At 39.8% G+C, this 19,526-nt stretch overlaps 1 protein-coding gene across 6 annotated transcripts in view; it reads left to right on the forward strand.

Annotated features, from left to right (window-relative positions):
- unc79 (unc-79 homolog, NALCN channel complex subunit) overlaps window positions 1-19,526 on the forward strand; it is a 159,862-nt gene that overhangs the window by 19,594 nt on the left and 120,742 nt on the right. For all 6 annotated transcript variants that reach the window (XM_078406800.1, XM_078406802.1, XM_078406803.1 and 3 more), the window contains 7 exons: window positions 833-925; window positions 3,033-3,088; window positions 7,008-7,137; window positions 10,753-10,817; window positions 10,952-11,040; window positions 11,531-11,571; window positions 16,508-16,536. In XM_078406800.1, coding sequence (XP_078262926.1) covers window positions 833-925; window positions 3,033-3,088; window positions 7,008-7,137; window positions 10,753-10,817; window positions 10,952-11,040; window positions 11,531-11,571; window positions 16,508-16,536 — 503 coding nt within the window. The remainder of the gene's footprint in view (window positions 1-832; window positions 926-3,032; window positions 3,089-7,007; window positions 7,138-10,752; window positions 10,818-10,951; window positions 11,041-11,530; window positions 11,572-16,507; window positions 16,537-19,526) is intronic.

The following is a 19,526-nucleotide window of genomic DNA, read 5'->3' on the forward strand; positions in this document are numbered from 1 at the left end:
ATTGCATAAATCGCAAATGGGAATGGACATCTACGTTTTGAATAAGGGAACAGATAACAACTTTGGCAGCGAGAAGGAGTTAATGCTAGGCTGAAATGGAATAAGAAATTCAGCTTGAGTTCTTAAAATGGAAATGAGAAAGAAAAGAAAAAAGATTTATTTAGCAATGATTGAATCATATACAAACTGATGATGTCAGAAGGAAAAAAATAATTTCCTCCAAATTAGATTTATTGTAAAATTCTAGATTTGTAAACGTAAGAGGCGTAACAATACAAGTGGAATAATCTCTGAGAAAATTAAAAATGTTATGAAAATATTCTTAAATGCTCTGATGAGCATCAAGAACACCATTCAAAGCCATCAGTAACTCATTCATTGCATTTGTTGCTATTTGGCCATATTACTCCTGTTTTCCATCGCCATTCCCAATGACTGGGTTTCCATTCATAAAGATTGCTTAGTTAGCCTGTATAATGTTACGGGGATGGATCCAGTGTCCAGTGGAAAAATTGTGGCAGGGCCTCATTTATGGTTATTATTGGGTGTTTGAGCTGGAGTGGTGCAAAAATGGATATTCCATTTCAGGTGTGACTTGACATCATTTGAAGGGGGTCAGTTGAAAGGAGGGGCGAGAGTTGTGGGGAAATTAAGCTGTGGAGTGCAGGGAACTAACTATTCAAATCAGCAGTAAATGGAGATCATATCGGCCAAGGTGTTGTGAGATATTGGCTGGGACTGTGAAATGAGATTAGCAATTATAATTTACAACAAAAACTCACATTACACAAAAACTTTTCAACTAAAACTTTGTACTAAATGCTTTGTCTAGTGGGTTCATCTAAACGAGAAGGCGTACCACCTTATGTGAATTATTCGGCATCATCAATGCTAATGATTGCAATGCAGTACACAACAAATCCAGGTAGGTGTAAAACAACGTTTGAGGTCCTAAGGATTATTGTGAGCTAGTTTGGGTTTGGAATGCTGAATATTAAAATTAATTTGAATGATTAAGAAGTTTATTAATGTTAATATATATCTCAAAATTATATTTCCCTTTTGGAATTTTTCATCTAATGCGATTGATTGGCTGTTCAAAACATGCGAACTGCATCTCAATGTACCTGCTGTGTCGTCACTGGAGCATTTTGGCTGCAACATTTTACCGAATAAAATCACACAATCAATATTTAACAATATATATCAAAAATAGCTTATTATAAACTGTGATTGCTGTGCTTTGATGCAGGGCCCAAAAGACAAATTTACATTTATTTTTCCTCTTTTCATGTGTGATATGGAAAAGTTACTATCATTTTTTTCATTGAGAGTTTAACTTAAATTTTGAATTAAGCTCTTTTGTCACCCAGTGTTGAAACTATATTAGATTGGGATTAGTATTAGCAGACTGTAAACTATTCTTGGATATTACTGCTGTTCATACCCTTTGTACATTCCAGCTTTCCTTCTAAAAAGGATTGATATATATATAGAGAGAGGAACAAAACTTGAAATGCCACTATAACTATTATAATTACCTTTTATTATTATCTATCGACAGTTATTACTCCAGCACCAAACTCTGATTTTAAAATTAACATTTAAAAATTAAAAGCTGACCTCCACCAGTACAGGCTACAAACTCTGGAATAGCTTCCCTCAGATTTTCCACTTCTCTTTCCTCATGGTAATTCTCTGAGATAATTTAGTCACTCTTGTAACATTTTCTTCTTTGACTAATTTTGTTCACGACATTTTGAGACATATCTTGTCACAACTTTGTCTATTAAAAAGGTTTCAATACACACCATTACACACCATTATCAATTGCTGACAAAGCTGGCAAAGTCTGATGATGCCATCACACCAACCTCTGAATCCATTGGCATTTCTTGAAGATCGAGGTGGACAGATACAGCAGGATCTTCATAGGATGTTTAAAAATTAAATATGTTGGTGCTATGTCTATTGACATTTTAATTTAGTATTTCATTCCATAATTTCTTTCTACAATGTGCCCAGTATAGTCTGAAGAAGAGTCCCGATCCAAAATGTCATCCATCCTTTTACTCCAGATATGCTGTCTGACCTGCTGAGTTACTCCAGCACTTAGTGTCTATCTTCAACAGTGTAGTCACTCAGTTGGTGTGGACATGACTAATTGAGTTATCGAGTCATAGAGTGATACAGTGTGGAAACAGGCCCTTCAGCCCAACTTGCCCACATCGGCCAACAATGTCCCCGCTACACTAGTCCCACTTGCCTGTGTTTGGTCCATATCCCTCCAAACCTGCCCTATCCATGTACATATCTAATTGTTTCATAAACGATTCCCTTACTCTTGGCAAGAGACTCTTTGCATCTACCCGATCTATTCCTCTCATGTACACCTCTATAAGATCACCCCTCATCCTCCTGCGCTCCATGGAATAGAGACCCAGCCTACTCAACCTCTCCCTATAGCTCACACCCTCTAGTCCTGGCACCATCCTCGTAAATCTTTTCTGAATCCTTTCAAGCTTGGCAATATCTTTCCTATAACATAGTGCACAGAACTGAACACAATATTCTACATGGGGTCTCACCAATGTCTTATACAACTGCAACATGACCTCCCAACTTCTATACATTACTCTGACTGATGAAGGCCAATGTGCTAAAAGCTTTTTTGACCACCTTATCCACCTGTTACTCGACCTTCAAGGAACCATGCACCTGTACTCCTACATCCCTCTGCTCTACAACATTACCCAGAGGCCTACCATTTACTGTGTAGGTCCTGCCCTTGTTCGACGTCCCAAAATGCAACACCTCACACATCAAATAACAACTGAGCAAAGACTTTTGCAACAAATTGAATAGATACAGTGAACATTATTTCATATTGCACCTTGAATAAATTTCATAATTCTAAATATAGACAAATTAAGTTTTGATGTGAATAATGTAATAGTTTAGTTCAATGAAGTTGTCACTCAACTATAGATTAAATGTTGATTTTAATGATGTACTTAAAATATGTTTAATAGTGTACCATTGTCAGCTATTGGAAAGTCTTATGAAGTATAAGCAAGAAGTCTGGAAAGTAAGTATTGGTACAAGAAGCAGAATATCAATATCAGAATGTAAGGCAGTAATGTGTTTGACAAATGATGAAAAAATTCCAAGTAGGAATTGGATACAAAATGTGCTCACTGTAATATAATTTAAGCTGTTTAACTTGGAGGGATGTCACCCATGGCTAAGTTGGTAGCACTCACACCTCTGAGTCAATAGGGTGAGCCTTCAAGCTCCAGCCCAAAAAACTGAGTAAATAAAATCCAGGTTGGGACTCCGTTATTAATTGAGTGCTATACTGTCCGAGGTGCTATCTTTCAGATTCAATCTTAAACGTAGCCTCGTTCACCAAGTCAATATCTTGAAAAATTGATCATATATCATAGTGAAACAGGCCCTTCGGCCCAACTCGTGCATGGACCAAAGTGCCCCATCTAAACGAGTCCCATTTGCCTCTGTTTACCATATCCCTCTCAGCCTTTCCTATCCACTGGTGTATTACTGGTGACTTGGCCAATGTGTAACTTAATGAAGATCATTAAAAGGACACTAGAAAAAGACCCCGCACAACATCTTTGTCTGCTTCATCACTGACGTACATCCAGTTGTAAAGTCCACAATGGGATTGTTCACTGATTGTACTTCATTCACATTTAATAAGTCACATCATAGACAATAAACAATAGACAATAGACAATAGGTGCAGGAGTAGGTCATTCGGCCCTTCGAGCCAGCACCACCATTCAATGTGATCATGGCTGATCATTCTTAATCAGTACCCCGTTCCTGCCTTCTTCCCATACCCCCTGACTCCGCTATCCTTAAGAGCTCTATCTAGCTCTCTCTTGAATGCATTCAGAGAATTGGCCTCCACAGATTTACAACTCTCTGACTGAAAAAGTTTTTCCTCATCTCCGTTCTAAATGGCCTACCCCTTATTCTTAAACTGTGGCCCCTGGTTCTGGACTCCCCCAACATTGGGAACATGTTTCCTGCCTCTAACGTGTAACCCCTTAATAATCTTATATGTTTCGATAAGATCCCCTCTCATCCTTCTAAATTCCATTGTTTACAAGCCTAGCCGCTCCAGTCTTTGAACATATGACAGCCCCGCCATTCCGGGAATTAACCTAGTAAACCATGCTTGCATATAACAGGACTTGGACAGCATTCAGGTTTGGGCAAACTAAACACAAGTAAATTCCACACCAACTTGACTTGGAACTTTTTTGGTGATACTTCAAAGTCGCTGGAGCACAATACTGGAATTCTTTCACCTAACAGCACCATGAGAAGACCTTCAGTGTGCAAACTGTTACAACTTGTAATCACTTGGAGGGGCAGTTAATTATGGAAATAAATGATCTCCCTGCTGTGATGCTTGCATTCCAGTGAAGAATTAAGAAACGTTTTATTATTTTTAATTAATGGCAATCTGTTTATGTCAGTCAGAATGTTATGTCGGGAAATCTAATATCGCAGTTGAAATCTGCTGCTGGCAAAATGCCCATCTCTCCTTCAATGTTTACTCCTTTGTTGATGCCGGAACAAAAAATTGGCTTCTGCATTCATTTGTAACTCAGCTGATTGAATACAATGCCGTCTGTTGCTCAGGGAAGAGGAGATACGTTCAGATAGTATTCTGCACATAATATTAACAGCAACACCATTACAAATCACCAAAAAAACCTTTTTTTTTGGAACAATAATAGCTTTATTTCAGCAAAATCACAAGCAATTTTAATCGATTGAGCAAAACCATAACATAGATGTTATCTATTTAAAACCTGTTTTTAAGCGAGAAATAGCTAGGGCAGGTGTCCCAGTAGTTTCTCTCTGATCTAATGTCAATACTCTACTACTATGAGCTGTAAAATCAGGAATATGAAAGGTTACCTCAGGCCATTTTGGCTCTTTCACAACCAGCTGACATTTCTAATCTTGTTTCCCTTTTCTCTCAATTTCCTTCATTTGTCTAACTATTTTTCAAATGTTTATAACTGAAATTCTTTAATTTGCCATATGTGGTTCTTTAAGCACTCCTTTGTGTGGGGAAACTTTGCCTAAACCCACCTATCCCTTCAAGTTTGACATCAAATTCAAAATTAATTCCTCCTTATTATTGCTTCACATTCTAACGTGAAATATTTTTTCAGTTGCTGCTCTCCTCTCAATTTCATTTTATAATTTGGAGCACAACTAGTGACTATCCCTGCAACCTTCTATGTAGTAGCATACAGCTCTGATTCCATTGTATCTCTTATTATTGTGGTGAGTCTCTGGTGCATCCAGCATTAATCTTCCTGTGTAGCTAAGATCTTATAAGGAGCTCTAATAGTACATTTGAATTAATGAAAACTCTGATTAAAAAAACCCAGTTGTCTGTTTGTTTATAAGCAGCTGGTCCATCTGGGTCACAGGCAATTCAATGCTCCTCATTGGACGTAGCTAGCTCTAATTGCTGTTTCAGAAAACACAGCCATCTGATTCTGCTGATGTTAACCTCTCTGCGAAAGCTGCAAGCAGTTGAAATACTCTGTTTTTGCTGTAAATAAGTCGGTACTTTTTAAAATTCAATCGAAGGTAGACAGGAAATGCTGGAGTAACTCAGCGGGTCAGGCAGCATCTCTGGACAGAAGGAATGGGTGACGTTTCGGGTCGAGACCCTTCTCCCTGACATCAGTCTGAAGAAGGGTCTCGACCCGAAACGTCACCCATTCCTTCTCTCCAGAGATGCTGCCTGACCTGCTGAGTTACTCCAGCATTTTTTGTCAACCTTCGATTTATACCAGCATCTGCGGTATTTTTCCTACACATTTTAAAATTCAATCGATCATAATGTCATTCTTGTCTTTTTTATTATTATACATTATTTAATTGATGAATACTGACAATTGTAACTTGGACAGTTAAGATGAGGAAGCTAAATTAATGAGTAGACTGTTATCTCGGTGTGTCAGCAATTACTGCCATTCAAATTATGTGCAACTCAGTCATAATTACTCAGTCAAGAGTCAAGAGTGTTTTTTTGTCATATGTCCCAGATAGAACAATGACATTTTAGTTCTTTGAAATATGCTAGATTTGCAGGGCTACTTGGGGGTTACTCTTTTTATAAGCTTGCTTGTTTTTATGAGAATGTCTAAATAGATCAGATTATAAATCTATTCTAATGAAGTTTATTTTATGAGTCTCAGCAAACCATCTCTTTAAAGGCCCATAGAGAGCTCCATTGCAAATTAATGACCTGCATTCATAAATATTCACTTTCTAAAATACTCTTGTGGTCACTGCACCAAATGTTACCGTGTTAATTGATGGTAATAGATGCGGCTATGAGCTATTTCAAATTTTATCACAGAATAAATTTACTGCTCATTAATGATTGAAATTTTAAGAATGGATGCAACTCATTGCTAATAAAGAGACCCCAATCTTCCGGAGAACACGGGTAGCATGACTTTCTTCCTGCTTTACACTGATAAATGTCCCTGCAGTGTATTATGAGGCATGTGTGTCCTCAACCAGCAACCCTGATAGCTAACAGCATATTCCTGCCAGGCTCCTAAGTGTTAATTTTTATTACGTTTGTCCATTTCATATGCCAACACATGCTTGTAATGAACCGGTATCACTGCCCAGATTTTGAGACGGAGGGTGGTTAGTTGTTTATGTATTAAATATGTATGAAAATATTGTATGTACTGGACGAAACTAAACGGGAAGGGGGAAATTAACTTCGAGCCAACAATCATAAAATTATGGATATAATTAAAAACTTGGATACTAAAAAGAACAAAACAGATGGTTGGAAAACTAATTATACTGGGACATGAAACCTGTACTGCATGTGGATTCACTGCCTAAGTTTAACCTTGATTGCTTGCATGTTAGTAATTAATTTATTGGTTAACAAAATATAAACATGTATTTTTGTGTTGTTTTAGGATTTGTTGTATGTGATTGCGTACGGTCCTTCTCAAGTTAAGCCACCGGCTGTTCAAATGCTTTTCCACTACTGGCCCAATTTAAAGCCGCCAGGTGCTATATGTGAATACAGGGGACTTCAGTACACAGGTATGAGATTTTCATCGATAATGCGCACTTGAACACAAATCTATGTATGTAGGAGCCATTTTGCAGTTATTAGTTTTTTTTGCTTATTAATATCATTACCTTGTATTCTGCTGTAGTTTGGACATTATAGAGTTAATGCAATGCTTACGTAGGGGCTGGGCGGGGCCAGAGTACGGGCGGTTGGGTACGTGCTGGCAGAGTGTGTGAGCTGGGAGGTGCTGACAGAGGGTCAGCTAGAAGCTCCGCCAAAAGATTAATACAAACTGTGTCGAAGTTATATCTGGCAATTCGTAATGATCGCATAGACTGTGGTAAGGTATTGGAATTTTACCTAGCAATTAATAACCAGTCGATGACAAGAGATTTGCCAATATGTTTATTGCACCTTCAAATAAAGAAGACTAACTATTAAACGTCTGGGAGGATCTCTGTTATTAGTTGTTTGAGTTATTACGCTTATCGCTGACCCAGTCTATGCAAGTGGCAGCTTGGGAGCTAATTGAGATAGATGAGAAGCTGGCCGCTACAATGAAATATAATTAGAAGTAATTCCTGAAAAAAAGTTAATTAAGATGTAATTTGATGTTGCTTTTTTAAAAATGTGAAATTCTTATGACTCAACTGAAAAGAACAACAGAAATAAGATATGTTAGATTTCTGCTTATTTACCCAACCCAAAACACCCTTAATAATAATAATAATAATAATAATAATAATAATAATAATAATAATAATATTCATTTATTGTCATTGCAACGAGTACAACGAAATTAAAAAATAGCCAATCCTGACGGTGCGTACAAACATATATGCAATAAATGCAAAAACAAATAAATACATAAATACAATTAAATACAATTATATTAAGTACAAGATTTTTTAACGGTGTTGCCTAGTGCAAAGGTAGTGTTCAGTTCTCGTATGGCCCTGGGGTAAAAACTGTTCTTAAGTCTGTTTGTTCGGGATTTGATCGACCTGAAACGTCGACCAGAGGGCAGATGAACAAACAGACGGTGGCCGGGGTGGGATGGATCTTTTATTATTTTGCCTGCTCTACTGAGGCAGCGTAGGCTGAACAGGTGCTCCAGGGAGGGCAGTGAGCAGCCGATGATCTTCTGGGCCGTCGTGATGACCCTCTGAAGGGCCTTCCTGTCCTTTTCTGAGCAGCTGGCATACCATGTGGTTATACAGTATGCCAGCACACTCTCGATGGAGCAGCGATAGAAGGACAACAAGAGCTTCTCCTGCAAGTTGGTTTTCCTGAGGATCCTCAGGAAGTGGAGTCTCTGCTGTGCCTTCTTTACTGTGGTGATGGTGTTGGTAGACCAGGTAAGATCCTCTGCGATGTGCGTACCCAGGAACCTGAAAGCTGGTACCCTTTCCACACAGACCCCATTGATGTAGAGTGGGTCGTAATCTCCACTGGTTTTTCTAAAGTCAATTATAAGTTCCTTTGTTTTGGAGGAGTTCAGGACCAGATTGTTCACTGAACACCATGCTGCCAGCCTTTGGATTTCATCCCTATAGGCTGTCTCATCTCCTTCTGAGATGAGTCCAACCACAGTCGTGTCATCCGCGAACTTGATGATGGTGTTGGTGGGATGGGTGGGGGCGCAGTCGTGAGTGTAGAGGGAGTAAAGGATGGGGCTCAACACACAGCCCTGTGGTGAGCCGGTGCTCAGTGTAATGGTGGAGGAGAGGTGAGGGCCTATTTTGACGGTCTGGGGGCGGTTGGTCAGGAAGTCCTTGATCCATTGGCAGATGGTTTGGGAAAATCCAAGGTCGGAAAGTTTGGTGACCAGTCTGCTCGGGATGACCGTGTTAAAGGCAGAGCTGAAGTCGAGGAAGAGCATCCTCACATAGCTCCCCTGGTGTTCAAGGTGGGTCAGTGGTGCTCACGGCACATAACCACCAATGCAGAACGAAGCACTCTGGATTTTACAATTGAAATATGAACTGAAACACATATCTTCCCACAGAAGAAATATGACATAAAAACATTCTCTCTTCTGTGCCAGACCTCAAATCCCTGATCTTTCAAAAATGTATTTAATCTATATACTAAAACTCTCGTTTGTTTGTTTGTTCCTGAACTACAGCCAAAATGGTACATGATAGAGTGACAATTTTAGGCCCACCTTATTCACCGTTGTCCCTTTGGTGCTAATGGAAGAAGTTTCATTGAAATCGGTGTTATATTTTTAAAGTTATTCACATTTTAAAGTTAAAATCTATCTCCTAGGGAGGGGGGGGGGAAGGGAGGGAGGATAAGGGGGGTTGTGGGGGATGGAGTGGGGGAGGGAGGGGAAGGGGGAGGGGAGGGGAGAGAGGGGGAGGGGAGGAGGGGGGAGAGGGGAAGGAAGGGAGGGAGAGGGGAAGGAGGGGGAGGGAGGGGAGGATGGGAGGGGGAGGGGAAGGGGGAGGGTGGAGGGGAGGGGGAGAGGAGGGAGGGGGGGGGGGGGAGGGGGGAGGAGAGGGTGATGCACCAATGCAGGAGAGGTTTGAGCCCAACAGGTCCACTTGGTCTAGTTTACCTTTAAATACCCCATTAGATCTAGCCTCCATAATCCTCGGGGTAACAAAATTGTGAAGTTCACAACCCTCTGTGGGAAGAAGTTCCTATGTCCTAATCTATAGACAACTGGTGATTTATGTTTGAAGAGTGCACTGAAGCGAACTTCTCATGTTTCTCTACTCATTTTGTCTCACACTTGATTTAAGTGTGTTGCAGCATTTATCATTTAATTAAACACAGATTCAAATATTTAATTCAACCTGGAATTGCAAGCTAAATGGCATACATAAAATGAAGAAATCAACAAAATCTTTTATGGAAATAAAGTATTATAAAAAGATGCAGAGTTAACAGTCTGAAGAAGGGTCTCGACCCAAAGCGTCACCCATTCCTTCTCTCCAGAGATGCCGTCTGACCCACGGAGTTATTCCAGCATTTTGTGTCTACCTCAGAGTTTACATCTGTTGATATTAAAACTTGCAGACATAATCTAAAAATAAGAAGTTGATTTTGCTCTATCATAAAACTATAGAGGAAGAGGAAAAAATTGACTGAGAGATGGCAACATCAAATATTCTTGTAATTTGTAAAAGGTGAATAATGTATATAATGCATGGAGACATAGACTCCCCATTACATACATCAATTTGTACATTAACACAATATCAACTTATGGTTATGCAATGCAGAGGGTTCCAAAACATTTCTTATCAACATATTTGACAAAGGTTTGCATCAATAAAGCTCTTCCACAGGCTTTTGACAAATATTTAAAATGCAATGTTCTTAGTTAATCTAATTGCCAATTTAAATTAATTGTACAATGTATATTAATGTACCCTCCATGGACAAGATTTGATCCCAGAACATTAGGACCACCATAGAGACACAGAGGTTCAAGAAAAGCTATTAATATTTTAAATAAAACAATTCCAAGTGTAACACATTTTTGTAATCAATTGCACATATTAACCTGATCAGTTAAGAAGGATGTTTTGTGAGGAAAACAAACATTCTTTTTAAAAAAAACAGCAAAATAGAAGTTAATCACAATGGTGAGATGAGAAAATTTGCATCTCATTCTTTTCATCTTCCTTCAGCATGGAATCCGGTTCACTGTCAACACATTGAATGTCAGAATGCAATCAACAAACCTGCTGTAAAGGTATTTGGGATTTTTTTTTCTTTTTTGGCTTCAGTTTTGACATCATTACTGGGATGGCCACTTTCCAGAGCAATTGCTGACCTATTTGTGAGTCTTAATTTTTGGTGCTAATTGATAAATGTTCTCTGCTGAAGATGTGCATAGATCCATCCATTTCTGTGGCAGTAGGTGAGAAGCCACCCCCAATATACTTGTGTGAAGAATGTAGCCAACGGATTGCAGGGTGAGTTGATAAGACCAATGTTAACACAATAATGTAACGCAATAGTTACAATTATGATGAAAACTTGAAATGTGTTCAAACTCTTTCACATCACACAATTTTTAATAAACCATTTCTGGTATTCCTCATTTTGTAAAACAGAGCACAGGTCTAGATTAATCTAGGCAACAATTATGATCATTCCATTTTGGGAATTTGCTCTGGGCTACTACATGGTTACACTTGGGAAAAATAATCATTGTCTTCAAAACAAGTAGAATGAAATTCAGACCGACCAATCCTTCCTTGGAAATGGTCAGAATTATTGTTGAGTACATTTAATTGGATCTTTCGTTAATTTGATTCACAGTGATTAAAATAAATGTTATTTTCCATTCAGATGAACACTCTACACTTTGTGAGCTCATCCTATCTATTTGCAATTTTGAAAATTTGCTGTTTATTTCCAGGATTTTCCACTTCTATTTGAATCTTTGTTGATCTTTTTCAGGGTCCAGTCTGAATGGTTAATTGATGTTTTGCTTCCACAGGGTGAGTTCTGAATTGATGGTACTTCTAGCGCTTTTCAGTGTGGTGCAGTCTATCACATCATTTATTTGTGCATTTTATTTTAGGACAAATCTAAAAGATGATCAAAGAGAAAAAAAAAATGCATAGGAACATAAAATTTTATTTCTTAACATAAAAATGCACAAAAAAAAAGATTTAATACTTCTGATGCAGAGGAACAGTTTGGTCTGATTGTGATTTTAATGTAACAGCTATTCCAGTAAGTGCAATCACTCAATAATCGGGTGGCATTTGACAGAAATTGAGGTTAGACATTTTTTTGTGATCTGCACATTTAAAAAAAAATGTTTCCTTGAAAATGACCTATCAATTTTTTCTACGGGAAGCATTTGAGAACTAGGTTGTTTTGAAGGCTTTTCGAATGTTTTGTTTTCAAAGCTTTACTAATCTTTTGTCAGTGATCTACTTGGACATTTGGAGCATTAGAAAGGGAGGGAACATATTCCAGAGGAAATAAAATGAGCGCAGCGGTAGAGTTGCTGCTTTACAGCGAATGCAGCGCCGGAGACTCAGGTTCGATCCTGACTACGGGTGCTGCACTGTAAGGAGTTTGTACGTTCTCCCCGTGACCTGCGTGGGTTTTCTCCGAGATCTTCGGTTTCCTCCCACACTCCAAAGACGTACAGGTATGTAGGTTAATTGGCTGGGTAAATGTTAAAAAAAAAATAAAAAAATTGTCCCTAGTGGGTGTAGGATAATGTTAATGTGCGGGGATCACTGGGCGGCACGGACTTGGAGGGCCGAAAAGGCCTGTTTCCGGCTGTATATATATGATATGATATGATATGATATGTTGAGGAGGAAACAATCTTGGGGAAGTGTGCAGGGTGTCACAAGGATGGCAACATTTTCCCATTAAAAAACTTGCTGGTATAATTGTTTGAGGGCTCTGACAATCCCTTTAAGAGCCGTTGTTTGAGGTTTCCATGGCAAGTAAAAATCAATATGCCTTTGAATGCTTCATGTTTCAAATTATTTTGAGAGGCAACATAATGGCAGAAACATTCATCAGGTCAGGCGGCATCCATAGTTCGAAATACATAGTTTAACATTCTCCTTCGATTGATTACCTTTAACCAATATAAACCTTTCAATAGCCAAACTTCATGAAGTCTGAAGAACGGTCTCGACCCGAAACGCCACCTATTCCTTTTGTCCAGAGATGCCACCTGACCTGTTGAGTTACTCCAGCATTTTGTGTCTATCTCATAAAAACCTGTTAGCTGTCCCTTTAAAACTTGAATACATTGTAGTGGAAAGTAAAATTACAGTAAACCCTCTTTATAATAGACCATAGTGGGGGGGGGGGGGGGGGGGGGGGGGGGGGGGGGGAGAATGGTGTTCGTTATTGCTGATTGTCTATTTTAACCAAGTTAGGGATTACTATTGTATGTACTAGAAACAAACAACTATAGTTGTAGGTCAAGACACAAAAGGACACAAAGTGCTGGAGTAATACAGTAGGTCAAGCAGTGTGGATAGGTGTCGTTTCGGGTCAGGACCCTTCTTCAGACTCTCAGTCCGGAACTGGGTTCCAGGTGAGTCCCCCGGTTGGGGGAGAGGTGAGGATCGGTGGAGTCATTGGTCGCGGCCTGCAGGAGGCCAGAGTGCAGGTAAGGTGGGGCGGCGGCGGCAGGCGCAGTCTGGAAGAAGTCAGGGAGGTGTTGTGGGCGGGGTTGGCAGCAGTGGATCAGGCCTGGAAGCAGCCGGGGAGGCGTTGCGGACCAGGGGTGGCAGCAGTAGGTAGTGTGTAGGAAGGAACTGGAGATGCTGGTTTAAACCAAAGATAGACACAAAATGCTGGAGTAAGTCAGCGGGACAGGCAGCATCTCTGGAGAGAAGGAACGGGTGACGTTTCAGGTCGAGACCCTTCTTCAGACTGAGAGTCGGGGAGGGGAGATACAGAGATAAGGAAGTGCAAGGTGTGAGAACGGGACATCAAAGGGGGTGGAGATCAAGGAAAATGTCTAATAGATCATTGTTAGCTAGGAGAAGGTAAGAACGAAGCAAACAGAGATAAAATGTAATCAGGGACAGTCAGACTGGTTGGAGAACTGGGAAGGGGAGGGATGGGGAGAGAGCTAAAGCAAGGGAAAGAGTGGCATTAGTATGTCTGGTCTGGCCTGGGGGTGGCATTGGCAGCCTGGCCTGGAAGGTCAGTAGGTCTGTTCACTATAATCAAAATCCGTTATAAAGAGGGTTTACTGTACTGCCTTAAAGATACTGCAGTACCTCAATGATTGTATGTACAAGCAAGATTGTACGTGAAAATTTATTTAAAATACTAATTCTTCATTTCATCTTCACAACTTCCCACTGCAATAAAAGAAGCATCTCATTGTTGAATACCAGACTTTTTTTAATTGTTAGTCCTTCAAGTCAGCCTGGGAATTGGCAGAAATGTAGCATTGTCTGTGGTTCCAAAATCATCTGCAATTGATGAATTGTGGACTGGACATGAAGGTTCTATCCCGCCACTTGTTTGGATAGGATCGGATTTGTTTTAGTGGTTCTTTAATGTGCATTAACTCAATAATTATTATTTTGTTTGGACAGGGTCTTTTGTTTGGAAGAGCTTTCCTGATTAGAAACACATGTTTTTTGAGTCCATTTTAATGTTGATTCCTTTTGAAGTATTGGAAAGAGCTGAACAGAGATGTCAGCAGCAATTTAGTTGTTGATTCTCCATCTGAAGAACAAATAAAATGACAAAAGTTGTTTTTATTTCTACTGGGTAGTGGTATTGGTTTATCATTATCACATATACTGAGATACAGTGAAGAACAGCTTTAAGTTTTGTTGTGCCAATCTATTGCTTCCAATGTGGCATTACAAGACTATAGTGAAGCAATGGGTTTAAAGCTTTGTGAGATATCTTGTGGATTAGAAAGATATTGTTTAAGTACGTTATTATTTTTATTGAAGAAAAACACACATTAAAAAAAATCTTAAATGCCCCATTTCTAAGTTATGTTAGGCACCTGAATCCAGGAATTGAGTTGCCTCCAAATTAAATGCATGCTGTATCTGCCGAATTAGATTTGAGGCATAAAACTGTAAGATTGTCTGGCTGCTGAGATCTTCCGGTGATGCGGAGGTTTGGGTCTAATGGTGGTGAAAGAGAGCTGTCAGTGGATTAATAACATTCTGTTAAGTAAAGATAAGGTTAAATTTGTTTTTCACGTGGCAGCCTGTCGTGGTTCCTTTATGAATCATTGTTTTAGCTGGCATATTTCAGACAGAGATGATATCAACGTGCATGGTATGTAAGGAGGGACTGCAGATGCTAGTTAAACCGAAGACAGACACAAAAAGCTGGAGTAACACAGTGGGTCAAGCAGCATCTCTGGAGAAAAGGACTAGGTGATATTTTGGGTCGAGACCCTTCTTTGGACTGAAACATCTCGACCTGAAACATCACCTATTCCTTTTCTCCAGAGATGCTGTCTGACCCGCTGAGTTACTCCAGCTTTTCGTGTCTATCAACATGCATGGTCTGTGCGACCTATAACGGGCTGACATGCATGGTCAGCCATGCAACCTATAACGGATTAGATGTTAGGTTGCGACTAATGTTAGCAATGGCTCTAACACCAATTCTTGAACAATGGTTTGAATGACCATTCAAAGTGACATGCACACTGTATAGTGAGTGGCATAGATCAAATAGATAGTTGGAAACATTCTCTGAGGCAGAGATATCTCAAACTGAACAGCATAGATTTAGCATAAGGCATAAAAGGTTTAGGGATCTAAGAAAGCACTGTTCATCCAGTGAGCGGTCAGAATAAGGAGTGCACTGCCTAGTGGAGGCAGGCATAGTCTCAACATTTAGTCGTATCTAAATGAATGCAGGGTAGGGAAGCCCGGACGTTTGGAAATCGTATTTTGCGCAAATTCTCCCATAACTTTTTAAAGGATTTTTCAAAAAGAGAAAATTAGTTACATAAATGCACACATCTTCAGGGGTTATAGAAAACGAGTATCAGCTAGTTAATTCAATAGGTAATCAGTTGTAAAAAAAATAGTTTACATGCAACCTCCCAGAAGCAAATGGCGAGATACCTTGTCTTTCAGAAAGCAGTGTTCCGGTTCACAGTAGGTGGCCACTAAAGAGATTTGCTTTGGAATCTGATCAGGTAATCGTTCCCATTGATACTTTATCGAAGCTCCAAAGCACGGAAACAGGTCCATGCCGACCAAGTGGAATAACAAAGCTTTCCTGCCCCTGGCCCATATCCCTCAATCTTTCCTCTCCATCTACCTGCCCATCTTTGAAACGTCGTAATTGTACCCATTTCTACCACTTCCTCTGGCAACTCATTCCATGCATGCACCATTCTTTGTGTGAGAAAGTTGCCTCTCGGGTCTTTTTTAAATATTTCCCCTCTCAACCTAAACTAATGCCTTGCACTTTTTTGAATCTCTTATCTTAGGGAAAAATATTGAGGCTATTCACCTTATTTATCCCCTTTATGATTCTACATATTTCTATAAGATCACCCCTCAGGCTTCTACAATCCAGGGAAAAATGACCCAGCCTTTCCAAACACTTCTCATAGCTCATACCCTCCAGGTAACATACTTGTAAATCCTTTTTGCACCCTTTCTACAGCAGGGTGACCAGAACTGTACACGGTGCTCCAAATGTGGCCTTCATTCCTAATCTGTTTTCGGACAGTTCTCAGGAATGGAATCCTTACATAACCTGAGGACTGCCTGATCTTTATTCAATAGAGCATTGAGGCCATGCCAATTGTTGGGATATGGAATAGTCTAGACATGTATTTTTTGATGGTCATCATAGATGTGGTGATCTGCCTCTTGATGCTCAATCCTACAATGATTGTGATTTGTTTATATGAGTTGATTTGTTTGTATTTCTTCACCTTTGCAGCTGAAATTTCTGCGATTTGTCAGAAAAAGGTAAGAAAAGTTTGGAGTTCAGCGATAAAGTGCCTTTGCTTGTGGTTTTCATCTTGTGATTCATCGTCATGTTTCTGCCAGCTTATTCCAAGATGCAGTCATTTTTGTTTAATTGCCAAGTTACAAACTGCATTTACATTATAAAATCTGCTCATGAGTTTGCCAATGTTTCAGGCAACTACATTGGTAAAAAATCCAATGATTACAAATTGAATCAACATTTATGAGTTAATGGAATGGAAATGAACACTAGGCTAAAATTTATTCCACCTGCACAGGATAAATGCCATAGCCAAGATACTATTCTGTTATTTTATTCAGCAAAATAAAGTTACATTATATGCAGGTAATTAATTAGTAATATATTTTAAAACATTTGATGCATTTTTAGTCCAGAAATATGGTGGAGAAATAGGCTTGTGGTACTTTGCAGAGTCAGGAACCACGTTTCCAAAAAAAGAACTAGAAGGACATAGGGTTTAAAACTAAAACAATAATAAAAAATGACACCAAAGCTTTGTCTGATGGCAATGATTAACTAAATAAACTAAACTGAACTTCATGATCAAGGGATTTCTGTGGCATGGCATGATTTTAGGTGCATAACATGATGAAATTTAATTGGAACGCCAATTCCACAGCGGAAATACACTTGGTATCCATTATCATACAGTGCTTATTTGCAACGTATTGTCCGAGATTCATTGCACGCAAGGGGATGCCGCTTACAGGCCACCCATGCAGAAGCAGGCCTTTGCAATGAATGTGAGACCTTTTGCAGCAAGGCTGATGGAAGGGCATGCCACACTTGTTCCAAGGGGGTGGGGTCAAGTGCTCTCCTGATCTCGCCCCGCCTTCTGATTTCTCCTCTTTCTCATCCCTTTCCAATTTGCTACCATAATTTTCCTAATTGATTGGAATCTTTGTGCTGCTCCAGTGGCCTAATGCAAGCACACTGACTTCCCTTCCTAAACAACTCAAGGTGCTGCTTTTTGGCCTCTCTGCTCCAGAAGCCTCCTCTTCATCTTTTACCTGAAACAGCAGAGCTAGCAGTAGGAAGGGCTATAGGTGTAGTCTCTGATCTAATGTCTATAAAACATCTACAGAATTTTGCATTTGGAGGCCCATACATAAAAAAAGGTGTCTACCCACAGTACATCACCAGTTAAGTGTTCCTTGCCCGTAAAGATCAGTTACTAGGGTAGACACAAAATGCTGGAGTAACTCAGAGGGACAGGCAGCATTTCTGGAGAGGAATGGGTGACGTTTTGGGTCGAGACCCTTCTTCAGACTGATGTCAGGGGAGTGGGCAGGACAGAGATAGAATGCAGTTGGAGACAGTAAGACTGGTGGGAGAATTGGGGAAGGGGGAGGGGATGGCGAGAGAGGGAAAACAAGGGCTATTTGAAGTTAAAGAAGTCAATGTTCATACTACTGGGGTGTAAGCTACACAAGCGAAATATAAGGTGCTGTTCCTCCATTTTGCGCTGGGCCTCACTCTGACAATGGAGGAGGCCCAGGACAGAAAGGTCAGATTGGGAATGTGAGGGGGAGTTAAAGTGTTGGGCAACCGGGAGATCAAGTAGGTTAAGGCAGACTGAGCAGAGGTGTTCAGTGAAACGATCGCCGAGCATGCGCTTGGTCTTGACGATGTACAGAAGTTCACATCTGGAACAGTGGGTACAGTAGATGAAGTTGGAGAAAGTGTAAGTGAACCTCTGCCTATGCAAGTAAACCTCTACCTCTGTGCAGGCTCGGCGATCATTTTGCTGAACACCTGTGCTCAATCCGCCTTAACCTACCTGTTCTCCCGGTTGCTCACCAATTTAACTCCTCCTCCCATTCCCAATCTGACCTTTCTGTCCTGGGCCTCCTCCATTGTCAGAGTGAGGCCCAGTGCAAATTGGAGGAACAGCACCTCATATTTTGCTTGGGTAGCGGTATGAACATTGACCTCTAACTTCAAATAGCCCTTGCTTTCCCTCTCTCTCTATCCCCTCCCCCTTCCCAGTTCGCCCACCAGTCTTACTATCTCCGACTACATTCTATCTCTGTCCCATCCACTTCCCTGACATCAGTCTGAAGAAGGGTCTCGACCCGAAACATCACCATTCCTTCTCTCCTGAGATGCTGCCTATCCCGCTGAGTTACTCCAGCATTTTGTGTCTACCTTCGATTTAAACCAGCGTCTGCAGTTCTTTCCAACACAGTTACTAGATTAAGGTATCTTAATGCAGATAAACCTTCCACCTTCACCAAAGCCAAGAGGAGTTGGGTTGTATGTACTGTGTGTATTGCTTGAAACATTGCAACTCTTAACTGCAGCAATAATCTAATATTTCCAAAAATATGATTGTACTTGCATCTTAACTGATAGACATATATTATGCATGCGCAAGATGCTAGATGTGCATTCTTTCTTATATTGACCCAATCTTGCTTTGCTTTCCCATACAATATTTTGTATTGCAGATTGTCTTGTAGATTGAAAATTAATTCTTTAACCATGCCGAATTTATGAGATGATTTTGACCAGGAAAACAAAAATGATGAACAGAAATGTTATCTGTTTTTTATGTTATCTTTATGCAGATTTGGTCTGCTTTATCAAGCAGTCATTTGTTCTGTAATGTAATTCACTATAATGGCAACAGCATTCTTGAGAGGTTAACTAGACACAGAAAAATGGAAAACTAACAGTTTGGACAGAGAAAAAAAGGATACAGGGAACAAAAAATCTGTCCTTGGTTTAAAAGGGTTCTGTAAATGTTTTGCACGATCAAATTTTCCTCTACTGCACAAATTTTCCATTACTGTTGTCAGAAATGTAAGTTATAGATTAAAAAAAAGTTTTTATTGGCAGACGAAACAAAGATCATTTTTGTGTAAATGCTCGAGGAAAAACTGCAATGAAGTAATCTTATATCTTGAAAGCATAAACTTGAATTCATCTTACTCCAGAACTCAAAATTTAAAGCGACCACGTCTCG

Source organism: Rhinoraja longicauda, chromosome 10 (genome assembly GCF_053455715.1).
Source record: "Rhinoraja longicauda isolate Sanriku21f chromosome 10, sRhiLon1.1, whole genome shotgun sequence".
Classification (NCBI taxonomy): domain Eukaryota; kingdom Metazoa; phylum Chordata; class Chondrichthyes; order Rajiformes; family Arhynchobatidae; genus Rhinoraja; species Rhinoraja longicauda.